Here is a 15,539-nt window from a genome sequence, read left to right as displayed (position 1 = left end):
AATCTTTTCATGTGTCTGTGTTGTACTTCTGTTCCGTTCTGTTCATCCAATGACCACTAGATGGCTCCACCGGAGCGGCCAGGAACTATCACAGTTCGAGAATTTTCCACAATTTCACAGTTTATCCGTTTGGTTCAGGAATATTTTCCAAGTAAAATGTGATGAACAATTCTAATCACTGACTCAAAAGGTTTCCTCATGCGCCGCCTTGAAGTTGCCAGTCAGCACAGGGCAGTATAAATAGCAACTGTTCCAGCAATCACCCATAAACTTTACAGCTCCACAGAGAATTAAATGGGGAGTCACTTCCTCCTGTCTCACAGTTCCACGTACGAGGACGTGACTTTACCGAACCTGCAGGCGCATCAGCATTGCAAAGTGGACATAACGTGAGGACAAAGCTGCGGATATCCCGACTCCAAGGACAGGAAGACTTCTCTTCCTCCACCAGCTCACCCAGAGACTGACATCCTCGCACAAACAGCACACACTGTGGCATTGTTGACGGCCAGTATACAGACAGTCAACTGCTCCCACATCCCAACCCTGGAGCCTTAGTGTCATGGTGCCTTTTGATCATCGCTCTCTGTACCATTAAAGCACCTACTCTTATTCTCTCCAGGGTCTTTACATAACTCTCCATGTGGTAAGTAAATAAACTTAGATCTCTAAATTAAGATAAATAAAAAAAAACTTACCACTTTTACGCTTTGAACTGAGCCCATCTGATTTCTTATCAGTCCCATGACGGCTTTCTTCCCTCCTTCAGCCCCTCCGAAATTAGCCAGAGTACTCCCCCCCCATCCTCATTTCCTTATATTTGCTGAAAGCTGAGATCTGTTTTTCATCACAGGGGTCAGGGGCCAAACCTCTGCCATGCCTGCCTGTGAAACACATCTGAAGCCAGTCTGGCATATTAGCTGCTGCCCTCTTCTGTTTTTTTCGCAGAGCGGGATGTAGTTGCAGATCCTTTGATCACTGCATCGCTGCAATCAGAAATGTGCACTTCTCAATGCCTTGGCATGAAAGAGCAAAGTGAAAACCCTGCACAGTTGTTGCACTTCCACAGCAGCCTTATCAGTATCTGACAAGAGGAAAATGAGAAAGTGCTCAGGGAGAGTGTAAATGGTTATGTATTGGAAGGCCTACTCTGGACTTCTCTAATCTATCCAAATAAACACTGTTACTCCCTAAACCCCCCCTCCGGTTCCAGGGGTCATCACAGACCCCGGTAACACCCCCCCTCCCTTCCCACCTGGGCTCCTACTGCTGCCTTTAATACAGCCCCAGCCCGGTCTCACTCTGCATTTGCGCTGAAGGCAACACAGGATACAGGCTGCCCGACTCGTCTCGTATCTTAAACTGGAGGCAGAGTGAGGAAACAGCATGTCAGGGAAGGAAGCGCTGAAGCTGCTGGGAAAGCACACTTTGCTCCGACTATTCAGAGCTTGTTTCTGAGTCACTCCGTGGCAGGCCTGAGGCAGAACATAGACATTTTCTAGAACAACTGGTCAACATATGTGTAAGAAGAAAAAACAAGGAGTCAGGGATTAGAGACCCAACCTTCGTTTGTTGAACGCCCTGGAGATCTGAAGAGAGAAGGTGTAGATCAGGAGGAAATTCTCGAGACCTCTCTACGTCTGAGCTTCTCGAACGGTGAGTACAGAGGGGATGGGACACTTTCTGTATTCTGAGTTTGTTGTGGAGATGAATGACGGCATCAAAAGGCAAGCGGGAAAGCTTCTCAGTGGGGTGAAATGTGGATGTTCAAGACGAAGAGCGGGATCTGATGCTTTTTAGGTTTGTGGATCGTCAGATTTTATGTCAGTGCAAAGACGAAAACCCAAGCGTTCGATGACTGATTTAACTCTATACCAAATGGAGAAAGCAGAGTTAGGCAGCTGATTAAACACAAGCCTGAAATTAATTATTAAACATAGTAAAATGGTTCAAATTTGTTTCACTCTTATTTTTTTTTTCTGAGACATAAAATGTGTGCAAACCGTATCTGAACAGAGAAATACTAAAATATAAAGTTTGAATGTAACTGGTGATTGGCAGTATGTTCTATTATTGTTGCTTGCGGCTCATTGTTCTTGGGTTGATGTTTATCCTGAAGTTTTTCGGTGGGTGGAGTCATCAAAGCCCATTTCCTCCCCACAAAGCGTCACGCATTTATCTGTGTTGACGTTCCGTACGTTTCATCACGCTATTTAAGAAGCAATTACTTAATGGCTCAGACCCTTCATCATCGCTTTGTATGTGTGTGTGTGCAGGAAATCAGCCAGAGAAGACTTTTTTTTTTTTTTTTGATCAAAAGAAAATGGACACGATTATCTACTGAGACTTAATCAGGAAACACAAGAGGAAACCCTTCAGCCCCTAAAGTTTTCACTTAAACAGCAACAGCTTCAGTGTCTTTCATTGGGATTTTTAAGTGATAGACAAACACATGCTGGAACTCCATTATGATCGGAAGAAAAAGAATACGGTGGAGGAATGTATTAGCTTAGGGAGTCCATGAATGGCTAAAATCAACAAAGACTTGAGAGCCCCTCTAAAAGGGCTTTTAACTGCCTGTGTTAATAGTTCAAGCAGCAGATATACCTTAATATGCATTAATGTGCACACTGGAAACTGTTTGGGTGCTCCAACAGAAACTAAAACAATAAAAAGCAATCCCTGGATTGGCTGCTTTGCTAAGCGCCTGTAAGTAGATTTACACCTAGTTGTTTCAGTTTACCAAGCTTGTATTTTCTTTGTGGAGAGTGGAAAAAAAAATTGGAACTAGCCAAATTTTCTGCCAATATTTGGAATTATGTTACACAGAAACATCTGCAAATAGATGAATCTGCAAAAAAAAAAAGAAAAAAAAGTAGAGTCATTCCATATTTCTTACAATAACAATCTGAAAGGTGTGGTGTGTATTTCCAGTCTCTTACTCTTATACCTCCGACTAACATGCAGTGCAACCAATTTCTCTCCGAAGTGGCCCTGTGTGCATATTAATCTCAATATTTTTCATTCTATAGAGTCCAACTGATGATTATTTATACATCTAAAAGTCTGCAGTTTCTGACCCTCTGATCTGGAAGAAGGCTCTTTGGTACAAAAAGACATTTTTGGGGGGGGAAACTAACACTGCACATCACCCTGAACACATCATCCCTGCTACTAAACATGGTACTTGCAGCATCATGCAGTGGACTTTTATTCAAATTTTCTAGCAATTATTTGAAAAAAATATATATATATATCAGAAGAGATCAAAGGGTGTAAATACTTTTTTTTAATGTATTATTATTATTATTATTTTTTAACCAGGGACTCACATTTTAAAAAAGGCTAATTTCCAACAGTGAGACAACCTGTATCATTCTTTTACATTTCCACCGATTTCCTGCAGGACACACAGCAGAGACGATGAGCCTGTCACGGAACGGGACGCTGGAAAAGACAACGTCTGAGGCCCGGCCCTCCTCCAGGGCGGGGTCGGCGCTCGTGGTGCCGCCCCCTTACGAGGCCCCGGGCGGCCCCCTGGAGCTGAGGGGGTCTCTGGACTGCTGGGCCTGCTCCGTGCTGGTGACCGCGCAGAACCTCATCATCGCGCTCATCAACGGCGGGCTGGCCAGCATCATCTTCGGCGTCATCCTGACCCCGGCTCTGGTCATGATCACGTTCGGATTCCTCTGCCACTCCACAGTAAGGGCTTGAACTTAAATCGCGCAGTGACTTGTTTTGACAGAAAAGAAGAAGGTGTTTTCTGTTTTCCCAGGGATTTGATATTGTTGTCTCGGATCTCGCTGGAACTTTCTGGAGCTGAACTTTTAACGTCTTGCAGCTGTGACATGCAGCCCCAGCTTCTTCGCTCAGTGCGTTGTGGAGTGTCAAATTACACTAAAAGCAAAGCAGAAATTCCCTCGCATGTTTGCATTGACAGAGTGGGAGATGTTTTTTTTTCCGTATACCTTCATCTGCTCCTCGTCTCTCCAGGTGCAGCCCCATGGAACGTCCTTGTACTGCTCAGACGACCTGCTGGACGACACCAGCTGCGTGGCTCTTCTGGTGGTGGGCTTCCTGCTGCTGACCCCTCTGCTGGTGTTGGCGCTCGCCGCCTACTGCCGCCTGGCTCGGCACCTGCAGCTCGGCATGTGCTTCATTCCCTACAGCCGCGCCGTCTACAAGAACCTGCCCACCTCGCGCCAACGAGGGCCCGGCGCAGGGGGCTGCTGTGGCCAAAAGGAAGGAAAGGAAAGGGATGGAAAGGGCAGCGTTTGGGTGTAGGAGTAGAAGATGGATGGGCAGTGTAGCTGTGAGCAAAAGTCTAATTAAATACCCCCAAAATATCTCATCCTTTGCATTGATTCTTTTTTTTCTTTTTCTTTTTTTTGCTTTTGTATTGTATTTGCATTGTGATTGTCGCGTTAACATACTGTTTATGGAAAGTGTTTTATACCTGTTTTACAATAAAATGAGCATTTATCTGCACAGCTTTGAGGTTTGTACAGATTGAGTGAGAAGGCATAGAGTTGGCTAATTTTCAACCGGTTTGGTGAAATTAGTGCTGGGCAATAAAACGATTTCATCAATTCATTCAAATTTTGGTTTATGAAGATTACATTTTTGGAAAGTCTGGATTTTATTTTTGCACCTGTGTTTCCATTGCTCAAAGTGACGTCATCAAGCCCAAGATGTATCATCTTTTTTTTGACAAGCACAGCCTGTTGAATTCTGGCCAACTTTACGACTGGACATTAGGGAAAGGCTACAATTTTGAAAATGTTTTCTGTCGTTATTACTATTTTTGATCTAAATTTAAACTTCTTTACATCATTAGCCAAGACTGATCACAGACTATCATTAACAGGTTACATTAGCAATTATAAGATGTGACATAAATACAAACTATTTTAAAGCAATACTGATTTTTTTCCCCTCCCTGTTTCACGGTGAGTATGATTAAATATTTTTTAGTATTGCTAAAACAATTACATTACACCAGATGACCACAAGGTGGAGACAAAGTAAACACTTTAGCAAACACATTATGGACGAGCACTCAGAAGTGTTAAATGTGATTTAAAACCTTTATTTATAAATATATGCATATGCATTACAAATAAAAGGTTCAGTGGGTATTTTTACAAAATAATATATATATATTTTTTAAGGTTGTATATAAAATAAAGTTCGACTGCTTTGTTATATAGTGTCTTTATAGTTCACTCTGAACTGTCGGAACGTTTTTGGTCTTAACATGGCTGGTTGTTGATATTCATCAGTAGTTTGTGGTGTGCAACTTTGTATGGAGCAGTGAATGCACCAGGCACCAAGGTGCCACGTCCCTCTTCATCCACCTGACCCATGATGATGTAGTTGGCGCCTAACAGAACAGGTGAGACAAAATATCCAGGTTCACGTTTTCTCATGGCTTTCAGACAAAAATGCAGAAGAAAGTTCATGTAAATGAATTCAAGCGGTTTTCGTACCTCGGCGAACCAAAGGACACCTCTTGCACTGTGACACCAGCTTCACCGACATGGTCTCTCCAGCCTGTGTGATGGTCAGTCTCCCTGATTTGTAGGCCTTAATGAGGGAGACGTTCATGGTGACGCTGCCTCGGGGACCGGGGGCCAAAGAGGTGACGGTTCCAGTTATCACTGAGAAACAGCAGAGTGTTCCATTAAAACACATCATCTTGGAAAAAAATGTAACTTTTAATTCAAGTAAATTTATGCCATCATGAATACGTTCATCAGGAGTGCAAATAACTTATGACACCAGCAGGAGACATACCAAATTCACTAGAGCAGAAACTGGTCTTGATGTTTCCAGCTCTCTTACAGACTCTGGGACACGGTGGCTTCTGAGGACCTTGAAATTCAAAGAAATACACATGGAAAAAATGAATTGAATAGTTCTGGGAGCCTTCTGAAATGTGAGCACACATCTTCACCCACCTGGCCTACTCCGATTTGGCACTCGCCTTGTGGGTGAGACACGGGGAGGTGGCACGTATTTGGGGGCGGCGGTGGTGGTGGGAATGGGGGCCCGTGTAGCGACGGCTGGTCGCTCAGGTCGGGCAGGTCTGACTGGACGCCTTGAGGAGGCGGAGCCGACACGAGGCCTTGACTTGTCGATCGGGGGCTCAGAACCTCGGGGGATGCTGGTATAGTAGGCGAAGAATCCATCGGATGTCACGCTGAGGTCAGACACGAACTGGACCAGCAGCTCGTTGCCACTGGTGATGATGGGTCTGAGCAGGAGACGGAGCAAAGATTTAGGATAACGGAGCGACGTTTTGCGGCATCGAAGTCCAGGCGTTGAAGTACGGCGCCTTACTGAGGTGTGTGATCGCCGCAGTATTTTCCAATCAGGCGAGAATTGTCTCTCTCTCCGCCGTTGAAAAAGGCCACATAGTCAAACCGGCAGTAGGTGTCAGCCTCCAGAACGAATTTGTCAAACTTCACCTGGATCACCTGGTAACCAGAAACAAACGTAAACATGGAGGTGATCTGTGTATATGTGCGTTTTAATGCAAAACTAACTTACAAGTAATTTTTTAGCAAGATAAGTTACTTATAAGTGTTAGGGTTAGGGTTGGATCAAAATTCTTTAATCTTGACCTAAAAACATACCAGCTCCACTGGCAGACCTTTTCACTTATAACATGGGTCATGTTATACTAGAAACTAGAAAAAAATAATTGGTAAGATTCTGTGTTTTTGCACTGTTAATGATGCAGACATACTCCGAATATACATATCTGGTGGCCAAATTAGATTTTTAGGTTGCAGTTGGTGGAAAACTGGCTAATATCACAAGTTGATAACATTTTCTTCTCCATTACCATGTGTGGCTGCCCCCAGCCTCTCTCATATGTATTCTCGCTCAAACAGTAATTACATGCGGTGAATGAGTGCACCACTAACTCTGTCGGGCTCCACAGTGATGAGCCAGGTGCAGGTGGTTCCTGGTGGGTACTTCCCGTCTGGCCAGTTGGGTGTCTTGATCTCTCCCTGGGATTTTGTCATCTTCCCCCCACAGGACTGCTCCCCTGAAACGATGAGTTGAAGGTTAGGTCTGGGACCAGGCTGACTGCGTGTCACGTGCTAGTTAAAATCATAATCATTAAAGATACGTATCTATTATGGGACTGGGTTAAAACACAGCTTTTCTGGAGAAATTTTGGAGCTTTCTTCCAAACTAGGTTACTTCATGTGACTAAGGTTTGCAGTCAGCTGTTGATGCATCTCCTTCCATCATCATGCTAAATCTTTAGCAGAAGGTGTTTAGTAAAATTCAGAAGTCTTTCAGTTTTCTCAAAAGATACTCTTCGTTTTTTGCTTGGCGTGTCTGCTAAGTTCCTAAGCATTGTGTTTTCATCTTGACTTTCATTTTCCGCAATAACCCTATCCCTAATTTTTTTTTTTAAAGTAAAATCTGAGAGTGGAAAAAAAAGAATCCTCTAATCCTTCCCAAAAAAAAACAAAAAAAAAATGCGACTACATACCACTGACGTAAGGTTTTGTTCCAATGAAATGAGCCAAAAACCCTCTGGACTGGTTCTCCTCATCAGTCACCATCTCCAGCATCATGGTGTTTGTGGTCGATACCTGAGTGCCGGGCCGGAAAGTTCCACAGAACCGACCTAGTTTTTGCACCAAGTTGGAGTGGCCGTTGTAGATATCCAGATAGTCGTAGCGACACTGGGAGTCAGCCTCCAGGTCAAAGATGCGGAAGGAGAGCTCGACCACGTTTCCCTCCGGGACCTGGAAACCAGATGAACCGTTTGTGAGTGAGAGGAGCTGGTTGTGAGAGAGCCAGCGTTCGGAGAGTGACTCACAGTGATGCGCCAGGTGCATTTGCTGTTGGGTTTGTAGAAGCTGGGGAAGCCCTCGCTGCCAACAAAGCCTGACTCAGCAACCAGGTCTCCTCCGCAGTAGAACACAGGCCTACAATAAGGGAGTCAGTGAGACTTTTTTTAAATTTATGCTTTTTATTCCCCTGCACCCCAGTAAAATCTGAATGGGGTTGATGAGACAAAAAAGCATCCAACTTTAAGACAAGATAAGTTCTGTTAACCCTTGTTTAGTCACACTCTTACATCTAGTTTCTGTTTTTGACATTTTTTTGGAAGCAGGTCAGCGTCTTCTATCATCGAGGAATTGCTGATTCTGTAACTTATGATGTTAGGAGGGAATTTTCCCATCAACAATGTAGAACAAGATGATTTGGCATGCATGGGAAATAAGCTCACAACACTTAAACACATACACATGCTAACGCTTATGTTATTGGAGTCTCAAAAACAATTTTAGGAGTCTGTCCAAAATGTGTTACCTAAAAGGAATCCTTTATTCTTGCTTGAATCTCCAAAGGTGGATGTAATATTTTGTGGTTTGCTTTCCAAAGTGTGTTTTCTGCTAATAACTGATCAAAGTGAAACTGTAAGAACATTTGTTGTTCCTTTATTTAGCAGCAAAAATAAGGTCAGAAATATTGCTTAAAAAATAAATTAAACAGCTGAACATTCTACCTTTGAAAAACAGCTTGAAAAAAACACAATAGGAAGACATCAATTAAAATTGTCTAAGTAAAAACAAAAACAGAATCAATCCAGTGATTCAAGTCATGTTTCAGGATGATAATACATCTGTTGCTACTGATCTTCAAGGCTTTTCCTCTAGCCAGCAACTGTTGAAAAAAATATGGTGGAAATTGCTACGGGATCCAATTCTGGAAATTTGATCAGGAGAATGTTGGAACCTGACTGGTGGAGCAAAGTAATATTTACAAAGTTTTTTTTTGGTTTCTTTGTGTGTTTTGGCAGAGGGGGTTGATGCGTCGTTTTTCTCCTTCAGTAACAAGCAATTTTATTTTATTTCTCCCCACCATAAAAACTATACATTTTTGGCATTAATCAGGACTACGGAATAACATTTTGAAGGCACTTTTCACTGAACCAGAAATTTCCACTGCAAAGTAAAACTGTTTAATTTCGTCTTTCTTCTCTTTGCGATCAAAATAAACAACTGACTGATCATCCGCCAAGAGTCGGGATAGCTTATCTTTTGCCTTGGATTGTTGGACGTCTCTATTTAAAAAGCTAGCTGTGTGTGGGAAATGGGGCAGAGAGGAATGACACTGAGCAAACTAAACAAGTCTGGACTTGAATTTGGACTCACTGCAGCAGCAGGGCTTTCATCCTCTGTGGGGGTGTTACTCACAAAACTCCACTGAAAAACCTTGCATAGGCATTGGTTAAATTAAGCACTCTGTGCATTATACTGTAAGAAATACAAAAAAAAAAATCACAAAAATGTTAAACTCTTGCTTATGAATTACTTCTGCAATAAATCTTTAATTAGACAACTGACTGCTCTGAACCGCAAGGACTGGTCTCTGGAGCAGTAGATGAAGGTCAGCAGATCAGCCAAGTCCAGATGTATCCTGTTCTGAAGGGATTTTAGTTATGCACTCGTCCTGCTCAGAGTCCACCCCACATGTCTGACAGGGATAATTGAAACCGATTCCATGAGTCGGTGATGGTGCTCAGAAATGTTAGGCAGCATAAACAAGGCCAGGGAGTTGCTGGACTCAAAAAGGATCTGTCAGACATCGTTTGAATACAGTGCCTTTTATGACATTACTACCATAAACTTTATTTGTCCCCTTCTGCACTGCACTGTTAAGGGATTTTATGGAGTTGAGCAACAATTGAGTAAAGATTTTGCATTATGCATTAAACTTTTTGTCCGTTCTTTTCAAACTAGCTCCAGCTTCTTTGGATTGGATAGACAGCGGCATCAGGTCTCGACTGGGGCCATTCTAACATGTCCTCTGCTTAAGCTTTGTAACTTTGGCTGTATGTTTAGGGGCTCTGCCCCTGCCGAGAGACGACCCTCCTTCAAAAGTTTCAAGTCTTTTGCAGCGTCCTGTAGGTTTTCTTCCAGGATTGCCCTGTTTTAAGCATCATTCATCTCACCATCAGCTGACTTGTTTCTCTGTTTCTGCTGAAAATGATCCCCCATATTGTTTTACGTCCTACATCTGCTTTTTCACGACTTTATCCCTGTCCCGTCTGCTGTGTTCTTTAGTATTTGTGATGTTTTTTGTTAGCCAGATTCCACTGAGAACCTCTGAGACTTGGTTCAGTGATTTGATCTTCAGTTAATGTGCATGGAGTCCTTAATAAACTTTCTTGCAACTCTTAATCAGAAGCTCATCAGAATGATGCCATGGAAAATATGTGTTGCAATCAAAGCTAGACAGTGATTCATCTTTTTTTTTTTTTAATGCCAGCTGGGATGGTCTGGCAACACAGAGAAAGCAGCCACTACATCTTGGAAAGCAGCAGGGTTTAGAGCGAGCACATAAAGAAGTAACTGACATCTGCTTTAAAACAGCCGACTGACAATTCACAACATCTAGAGCTGATCTTGTTAATTAGCTGCATTCCACACGGAGAGCGCTCCAAGGAGGTCAAGAGATTGTCTCTGCCTGGATGATGTCACGTCGCATAGCAGCATGTTTTTGCTCAGTTCTGGCTCAAACTTCGGACCCCCCGTGAAGTACTCTGGCTGCTGAGTATTTTCCAAAGCAAGTGCCAAGTTTATTTGATTTGACCCCCTCCGACAAAGGCTTGAGCATTAGCATCCGAGCTAGTCCGAACTCTACTTACCTCCCAATGTGCCTCGAAAACAATCAATGAAACCCCCCAAAAATACTTGAAAAAGCAAATCTGAGATCACTTATTTGAACTTTTCTCTCATATGATTCCTCAAATGAACACACAATCGTTCAAATAATGATACATGACTTGCAAATCTTTCCAGGGCCTTTCCAACTAGACGCCAAACCTTACCTGGTGTAATTGGTCTCCTGAGCCTTTGTCCATCCCAAACTAAGAGACAGGAGCAAGAGCAGCCCCCGTATGCAGTCCACACGCATCATGATACCACAGAAAGCAGAGCAGACTGTTGCAGCAACGAAAGAGGGGAACAGGACACTGGAGGTGAGGAAAGAGGGGAGGAGGTACAAGGAAGCTGTTTGGTCGGAATAGGCGGAGAGAATGAGGACTCAGAAAAAGGTGGGTGGGAGAATGGATGGAGATATAAGCAAAGTTTCTGAAAGGAAACTTAATAGTAGAGGGGGGGATGATGTTAGCAGCTTGTGGAGGAGGAGGTTTTAATGGGAGCCAGATGTTCTTCTCAGAAAAACCCTGGGCTCTGTGTCTGGAGTGGACATCTAAGAAAAGACTCTCTCTTCCCTGCAGATAATGTCTAGTTCTACTACTGCTTTTAACGAAGGTTTACAACCAACTTGAAGAGCAGTGTAGCCGCTCACTTAAGAAGGGTGGCACGTCATCGGAAGGGTGGAAAAAACAGAGATGGAGCCAGAGGCTGAGCGTGGGTTCTTAACAAGAAGGGCCGTAAATCTTTGCATTCCACAGCAGACCAGAGGTGGGATCTTTCATCTATGAACCAGGGTGCTACTTACCCATAAAATCAATCGCTGCAACCATTGGCAAAACGCAACTCCCACACAAAATCCAAAGAAATGGTCTAAATGAGCAGCTAGCTGCGTTTCCTGAACTCCGTGGGGTCCTTTGGCTCCACAATCCACCAAGACAAAAAACAACACTGAAGAGGGGTGGGATATTCTTTCTTTTTCTGTTTGGGAATGGGCCAAACCTCTGACCTAAATTACTGAGGCCAATACAAGGGATATTATTTTTAAGGATAGTTAGTAAAAGTCCCTTTGACAGACTGGATCAAACACCACACCACAACGGACCAGATGGGATAAAATGGAAGCACAAAGCAGCTTCAAATCAAGCAAATTCTTTGCAAATTACTGCCAACTGGAAAAACTTGAAGTCTTTCGCAGCTTTTTCTTTTTGCTGAAAATGAGAATTTCCTTATCCAGCTGTGTTTGTGTTGACCCCAAAGTCTTGATAGGCATCAACAGGAGCGGGAATGCAGGAGTGTGCTCAGCTGCTCCTATGATGTGGGGGAGCAGTGATGGCAGCCAATACTGTGGGTTTCCCACACAAACTCCAAATGAACCCTTCAAGCGGGACTAGCATTCCTTCAGGAGAATCCAAAGGGAATGGATGTGGGAGTGCAATACCAGTGGGGGAGCAGATGATTGTGGTGAAGGCATGGGTTAGGGAGGAGAGGCAGGAGGGGGCTGGTTATCAGACAAATGGAAAACAAGCCTAAAGTGATGTGACAGAAAGACAGATTAACGAGGAGACGAGCTGCTTCTGACTGAACCCTGCGGTGAGGTCATGTTCATGTCTCTGTGAAGTAACAAGCAACTGTTTTTGCTCGACACGTTTTCAAGTCAATGAAGCTTCCCTGTCGTAACCCATCCTTGTTAGCAAAAATAAACGAATAAAGGAAAATGGTTGAGTGGAACTTGTGGTACATAAGCGTTAAAAAATAAAATCAGAACAACTCATGGGGTTCTGCACAACCATCAGAGACACCGACAGTCTCTGATGGTTTCACAGAGGTCATTTTATTACAGTTGTTTTCGCTTCTGCTTTCTCCAGATGTGGCTTGTCTTACATCTACTGTCTACAGTTGTAGAAAGAAAAATTATCCAATTATGGTTTGTGGCAGAGAAGGACAAGTCTCACCAGTGAGAGCAAATAGAAGCATTGTTTGAATTCAATTAAAGGCTGAGCTTTTAATTAGGCTTTGATTGTGTTCTTTTCCCCAGAGTCGAAGGATGGTATAGCCTACAACTTAACAACTTCAATCATTAGATGCATATTTGAATTTATTGAGGATTAATCTTATTAATACAGGTTCAGCTTTATGCATACACATAATATTTTGATTAGCAAGTTTCTGAGAAATCACACACTTCATCCCGCTATTAATCAAGTCCTGGCATAATAAAGATTTACTTGCTCCAAATTCATCATTATTGGTGTTGGAACAAACAAAGCGAGTTAACATGAAAACCTTCTGGCTGTGACGTCAACCCACTTGAAAATGTGTAAAAATACAAATAGAATACGTTGCTAGAAATTTACCGGGACCTTACCGAGGGCTACAAAATCTGTAAGGTTTACGAAACTTCTTAAGGTACCTTAAGTTAAATGTCTGGTGTTCCTCCGTACTTTCCGCCTCAACAACAGGTTGAAATGTAAAGCATGTTTACCCACAATAAACCCACCTACGGCCACATCATGTCAGCGGATCCACAATCCATGCCTTGCTTAGTAGACAGGGCGACACCTGGTGGGGAAGATTTAAAACTGCATCTCACGAAGCGGTTACCTGCTTTCGTTCACGTCGGTCCGGTTGTATTAACAGGGACCAATACACCAGTAGTCTCATTTTTTTTTTTTGTAATAAGGGGCTCTTCACCTATGTGACGTTCTCCATTCGTCTTGTGCTTGAGTGTGGTTTAAATCTGGTCTTTTCTGACCAGAAGAAGTCACAGCAGCTCAGTTTAAGAAAGAAAATAACAAACGAAAACAAAAACCAAACCAAAAAAACATGCTTGATATGACTTATTCTGTATTTGAAGTGCCTATTAGCATCTCTAGAGTCTCTTCGTACATGTTTTCATCGGATGAATCAGGTGCAAAATGTAGAGACGAGGAGAGGCGGAAGTCTGAATGTCAGCGGCCTACGTCACGTGGGTTTCAAAATAAAAGTCTCACACTGCACTATTTAACAGTATATTGTACTACATACTGTATACCGTTGGTGTGTACTGCTGTAGACAGCAACTTATGTTGTTTGCTGTTTATTATAAATCACGAACAAATAAAGTTTATCTGTCACCTATTTGAGCAAATACCCCGTTTGGCATTAACTAGCCGACATTATTTAAGCACTTCCAGGCTTTTCTTTTAGCCAGTTATTTCAGATTTTTACTGCTCTCCAGGCCCAAACCTGGTGCGGATTTACTGACCTACATACACACTGAAGATAAATGAGTGATGTGACTCTCGTGGAATAAAAAAGAGACGAGCTAGTGAGAATTGGTGAGAAAAATAAGTGTTCAATAATCATAACAACGGTATGTTTTCCTCTCGATGCCGTTCTGATGGCTCCAATCAAGGTATATCTAAATGATCTCTTTGTGCCATTTTACTCAGCCAGTTTTTAAGTGCACCAGACTGTTTTTTTTTATTTATTTAGCTAATGGATGTTTTCCCTCAACATCTTTTCCAATGACATCCATTGTGAAAGAAACTGTCTCATTTGACCTGTTCTATGTCAGTGTGTTAAAAAAAAAATAATTATAGGAAATATAACAGTAGATAGTGCAATAATTTTTTTGTTTGTTTGTTATCATTTGCTTATCTGGTCCTAAGTCTTGTGTGTGCGTGTGTGTTGTGTGATGGTAACACACTGTACACAAGGACTCTGGACGAATGCAGAAACGTGCAGTTTATGGCTCCAGGTCTCCATGTATTTGTTTTGGCACACTTAACACATAATAGGGATCAATTAGAGAAAAGGTCCATCTCTGTATTGGTAGTAAATTTATGCTTATTCACACAGGTCCCAGAATGGCAGTCCAAATGACATTATCCCCTTGCTGCACACCCACAAAAGCACATGAAACCATGAAACACACACAAAAGTACAATTTGTCATAGATACTGTTTTTTTTTCTCCAATATACATATATTTCATGATGTTCATCAATATAATAAGACATTGATAGATTTACACTACAATTATTTCATGTACTTTTCCCCCCACTAAGTCTCCTCTTCTTTTGCGTTGAATCAACCTTGTTTAAACTCTAATCCCAAACCAAAGGACGGCACGATAAATCTAAATAAAAGCGTAAAGAGTAAAGTAAAGAAAAGAAAATCACACCAAGCACATTGCCCATGATCCTCCAGTCCTGTCCCTCCTGTAAGGCCAGACGACCAAGGGCAATGTGTGCTTTCATCCCTGTGGTCCTGCCTCTAACGGAGGTAAAAAGAAACAATCCATCCCTTACAAATCAACTGATTTAAACAGAAAAAAATCATATATCTCGTCGATACAAACAGCGATCTGGTGTAAACTGTAGAATCCTTCACACAAAAATACTTCCTCTTCTCTCATCTACTTGCCATTTTCCTTACTTAGCTTGACCCATCAGTGCTGACAAACAATTCAGTGACATCTGGAGTTGTTACTTAACAGACGCAAAACAATGAAACAAAAAAAAAAGGACATTTGGTTCAGAAATAAAAAACATATCATATATCTAAAGCCATCCAGGAAAGATTCAGTGACTCAATAAGGTTCCCTCCTGTTGCTGCGTTCAGCTCGTTCTGGGATTCAGTTTTTTTTTCTTTCAAAACCGTTCCTATGGCTTTCCGACAACATTCACCGAACGCTCCGCAAATGACCTGAACGCAGCGTTGAGATCACTGAACTTTCCTGGTGACCGGCGAAAGATCGTGTTCTCCACTCCCGCCGAAACCAAGGAGTTACACACACACACACACACACACGCACACACACACACACACACACACGCACACACACACACACACACACACG

At 42.5% G+C, this 15,539-nt stretch overlaps 2 protein-coding genes across 2 annotated transcripts; one reads left to right on the top strand and one right to left on the bottom strand.

The window, feature by feature from the left end:
- The first annotated feature begins 1,280 nt into the window (after positions 1-1,280).
- tmem88a (transmembrane protein 88 a) lies at positions 1,281-4,488 on the top strand. Its single transcript, XM_007545891.2, has 3 exons — positions 1,281-1,656; positions 3,407-3,702; positions 3,994-4,488. The coding sequence occupies exons 2-3, from the start codon at positions 3,424-3,426 to the stop codon at positions 4,282-4,284; spliced, it is 570 nt and encodes a 189-aa protein (XP_007545953.1). The 5' UTR covers positions 1,281-1,656; positions 3,407-3,423; the 3' UTR covers positions 4,285-4,488.
- A 674-nt stretch (positions 4,489-5,162) lies between these two features.
- Positions 5,163-11,290, bottom strand: pcolcea (procollagen C-endopeptidase enhancer a). The gene is made up of 9 exons (XM_007545890.2): positions 10,868-11,290; positions 7,847-7,955; positions 7,514-7,772; positions 6,933-7,057; positions 6,343-6,479; positions 5,961-6,256; positions 5,797-5,874; positions 5,490-5,660; positions 5,163-5,383 (listed from the first exon to the last, which is right to left on the bottom strand). Exons 1-9 carry the CDS (start codon positions 10,954-10,956, stop codon positions 5,253-5,255), a joined length of 1,395 nt encoding a protein of 464 aa, XP_007545952.1. The 5' UTR covers positions 10,957-11,290; the 3' UTR covers positions 5,163-5,252.
- Positions 11,291-15,539: the final 4,249 nt, after the last annotated feature.

Source organism: Poecilia formosa, unplaced genomic scaffold (assembly GCF_000485575.1).
Source record: "Poecilia formosa unplaced genomic scaffold, Poecilia_formosa-5.1.2 Scaffold14, whole genome shotgun sequence".
NCBI lineage: Eukaryota > Metazoa > Chordata > Actinopteri > Cyprinodontiformes > Poeciliidae > Poecilia > Poecilia formosa.
This window is presented reverse-complemented; position numbering and strand designations above follow the sequence as displayed.

Bases quoted from the DNA above. Each gene is read 5' to 3' on its own strand.
- tmem88a (XM_007545891.2), top strand. From the start codon at position 3,424: ATGAGCCTGTCACGGAACGGGACGCTGGAAAAGACAACGTCTGAGGCC. The intron at 3,703-3,993 runs GTAAGGGCTTGA...TCGTCTCTCCAG, and splicing joins GATTCCTCTGCCACTCCACA to GTGCAGCCCCATGGAACGTC.
- pcolcea (XM_007545890.2), bottom strand. From the start codon at position 10,956: ATGATGCGTGTGGACTGCATACGGGGGCTGCTCTTGCTCCTGTCTCTT. The intron at 7,956-10,867 runs GTAAGGTTTGGC...CCCTTATTGTAG, and splicing joins CAGGAGACCAATTACACCAG to GCCTGTGTTCTACTGCGGAG. The intron at 7,773-7,846 runs GTGAGTCACTCT...TCTGGTTTCCAG, and splicing joins AATGCACCTGGCGCATCACT to GTCCCGGAGGGAAACGTGGT.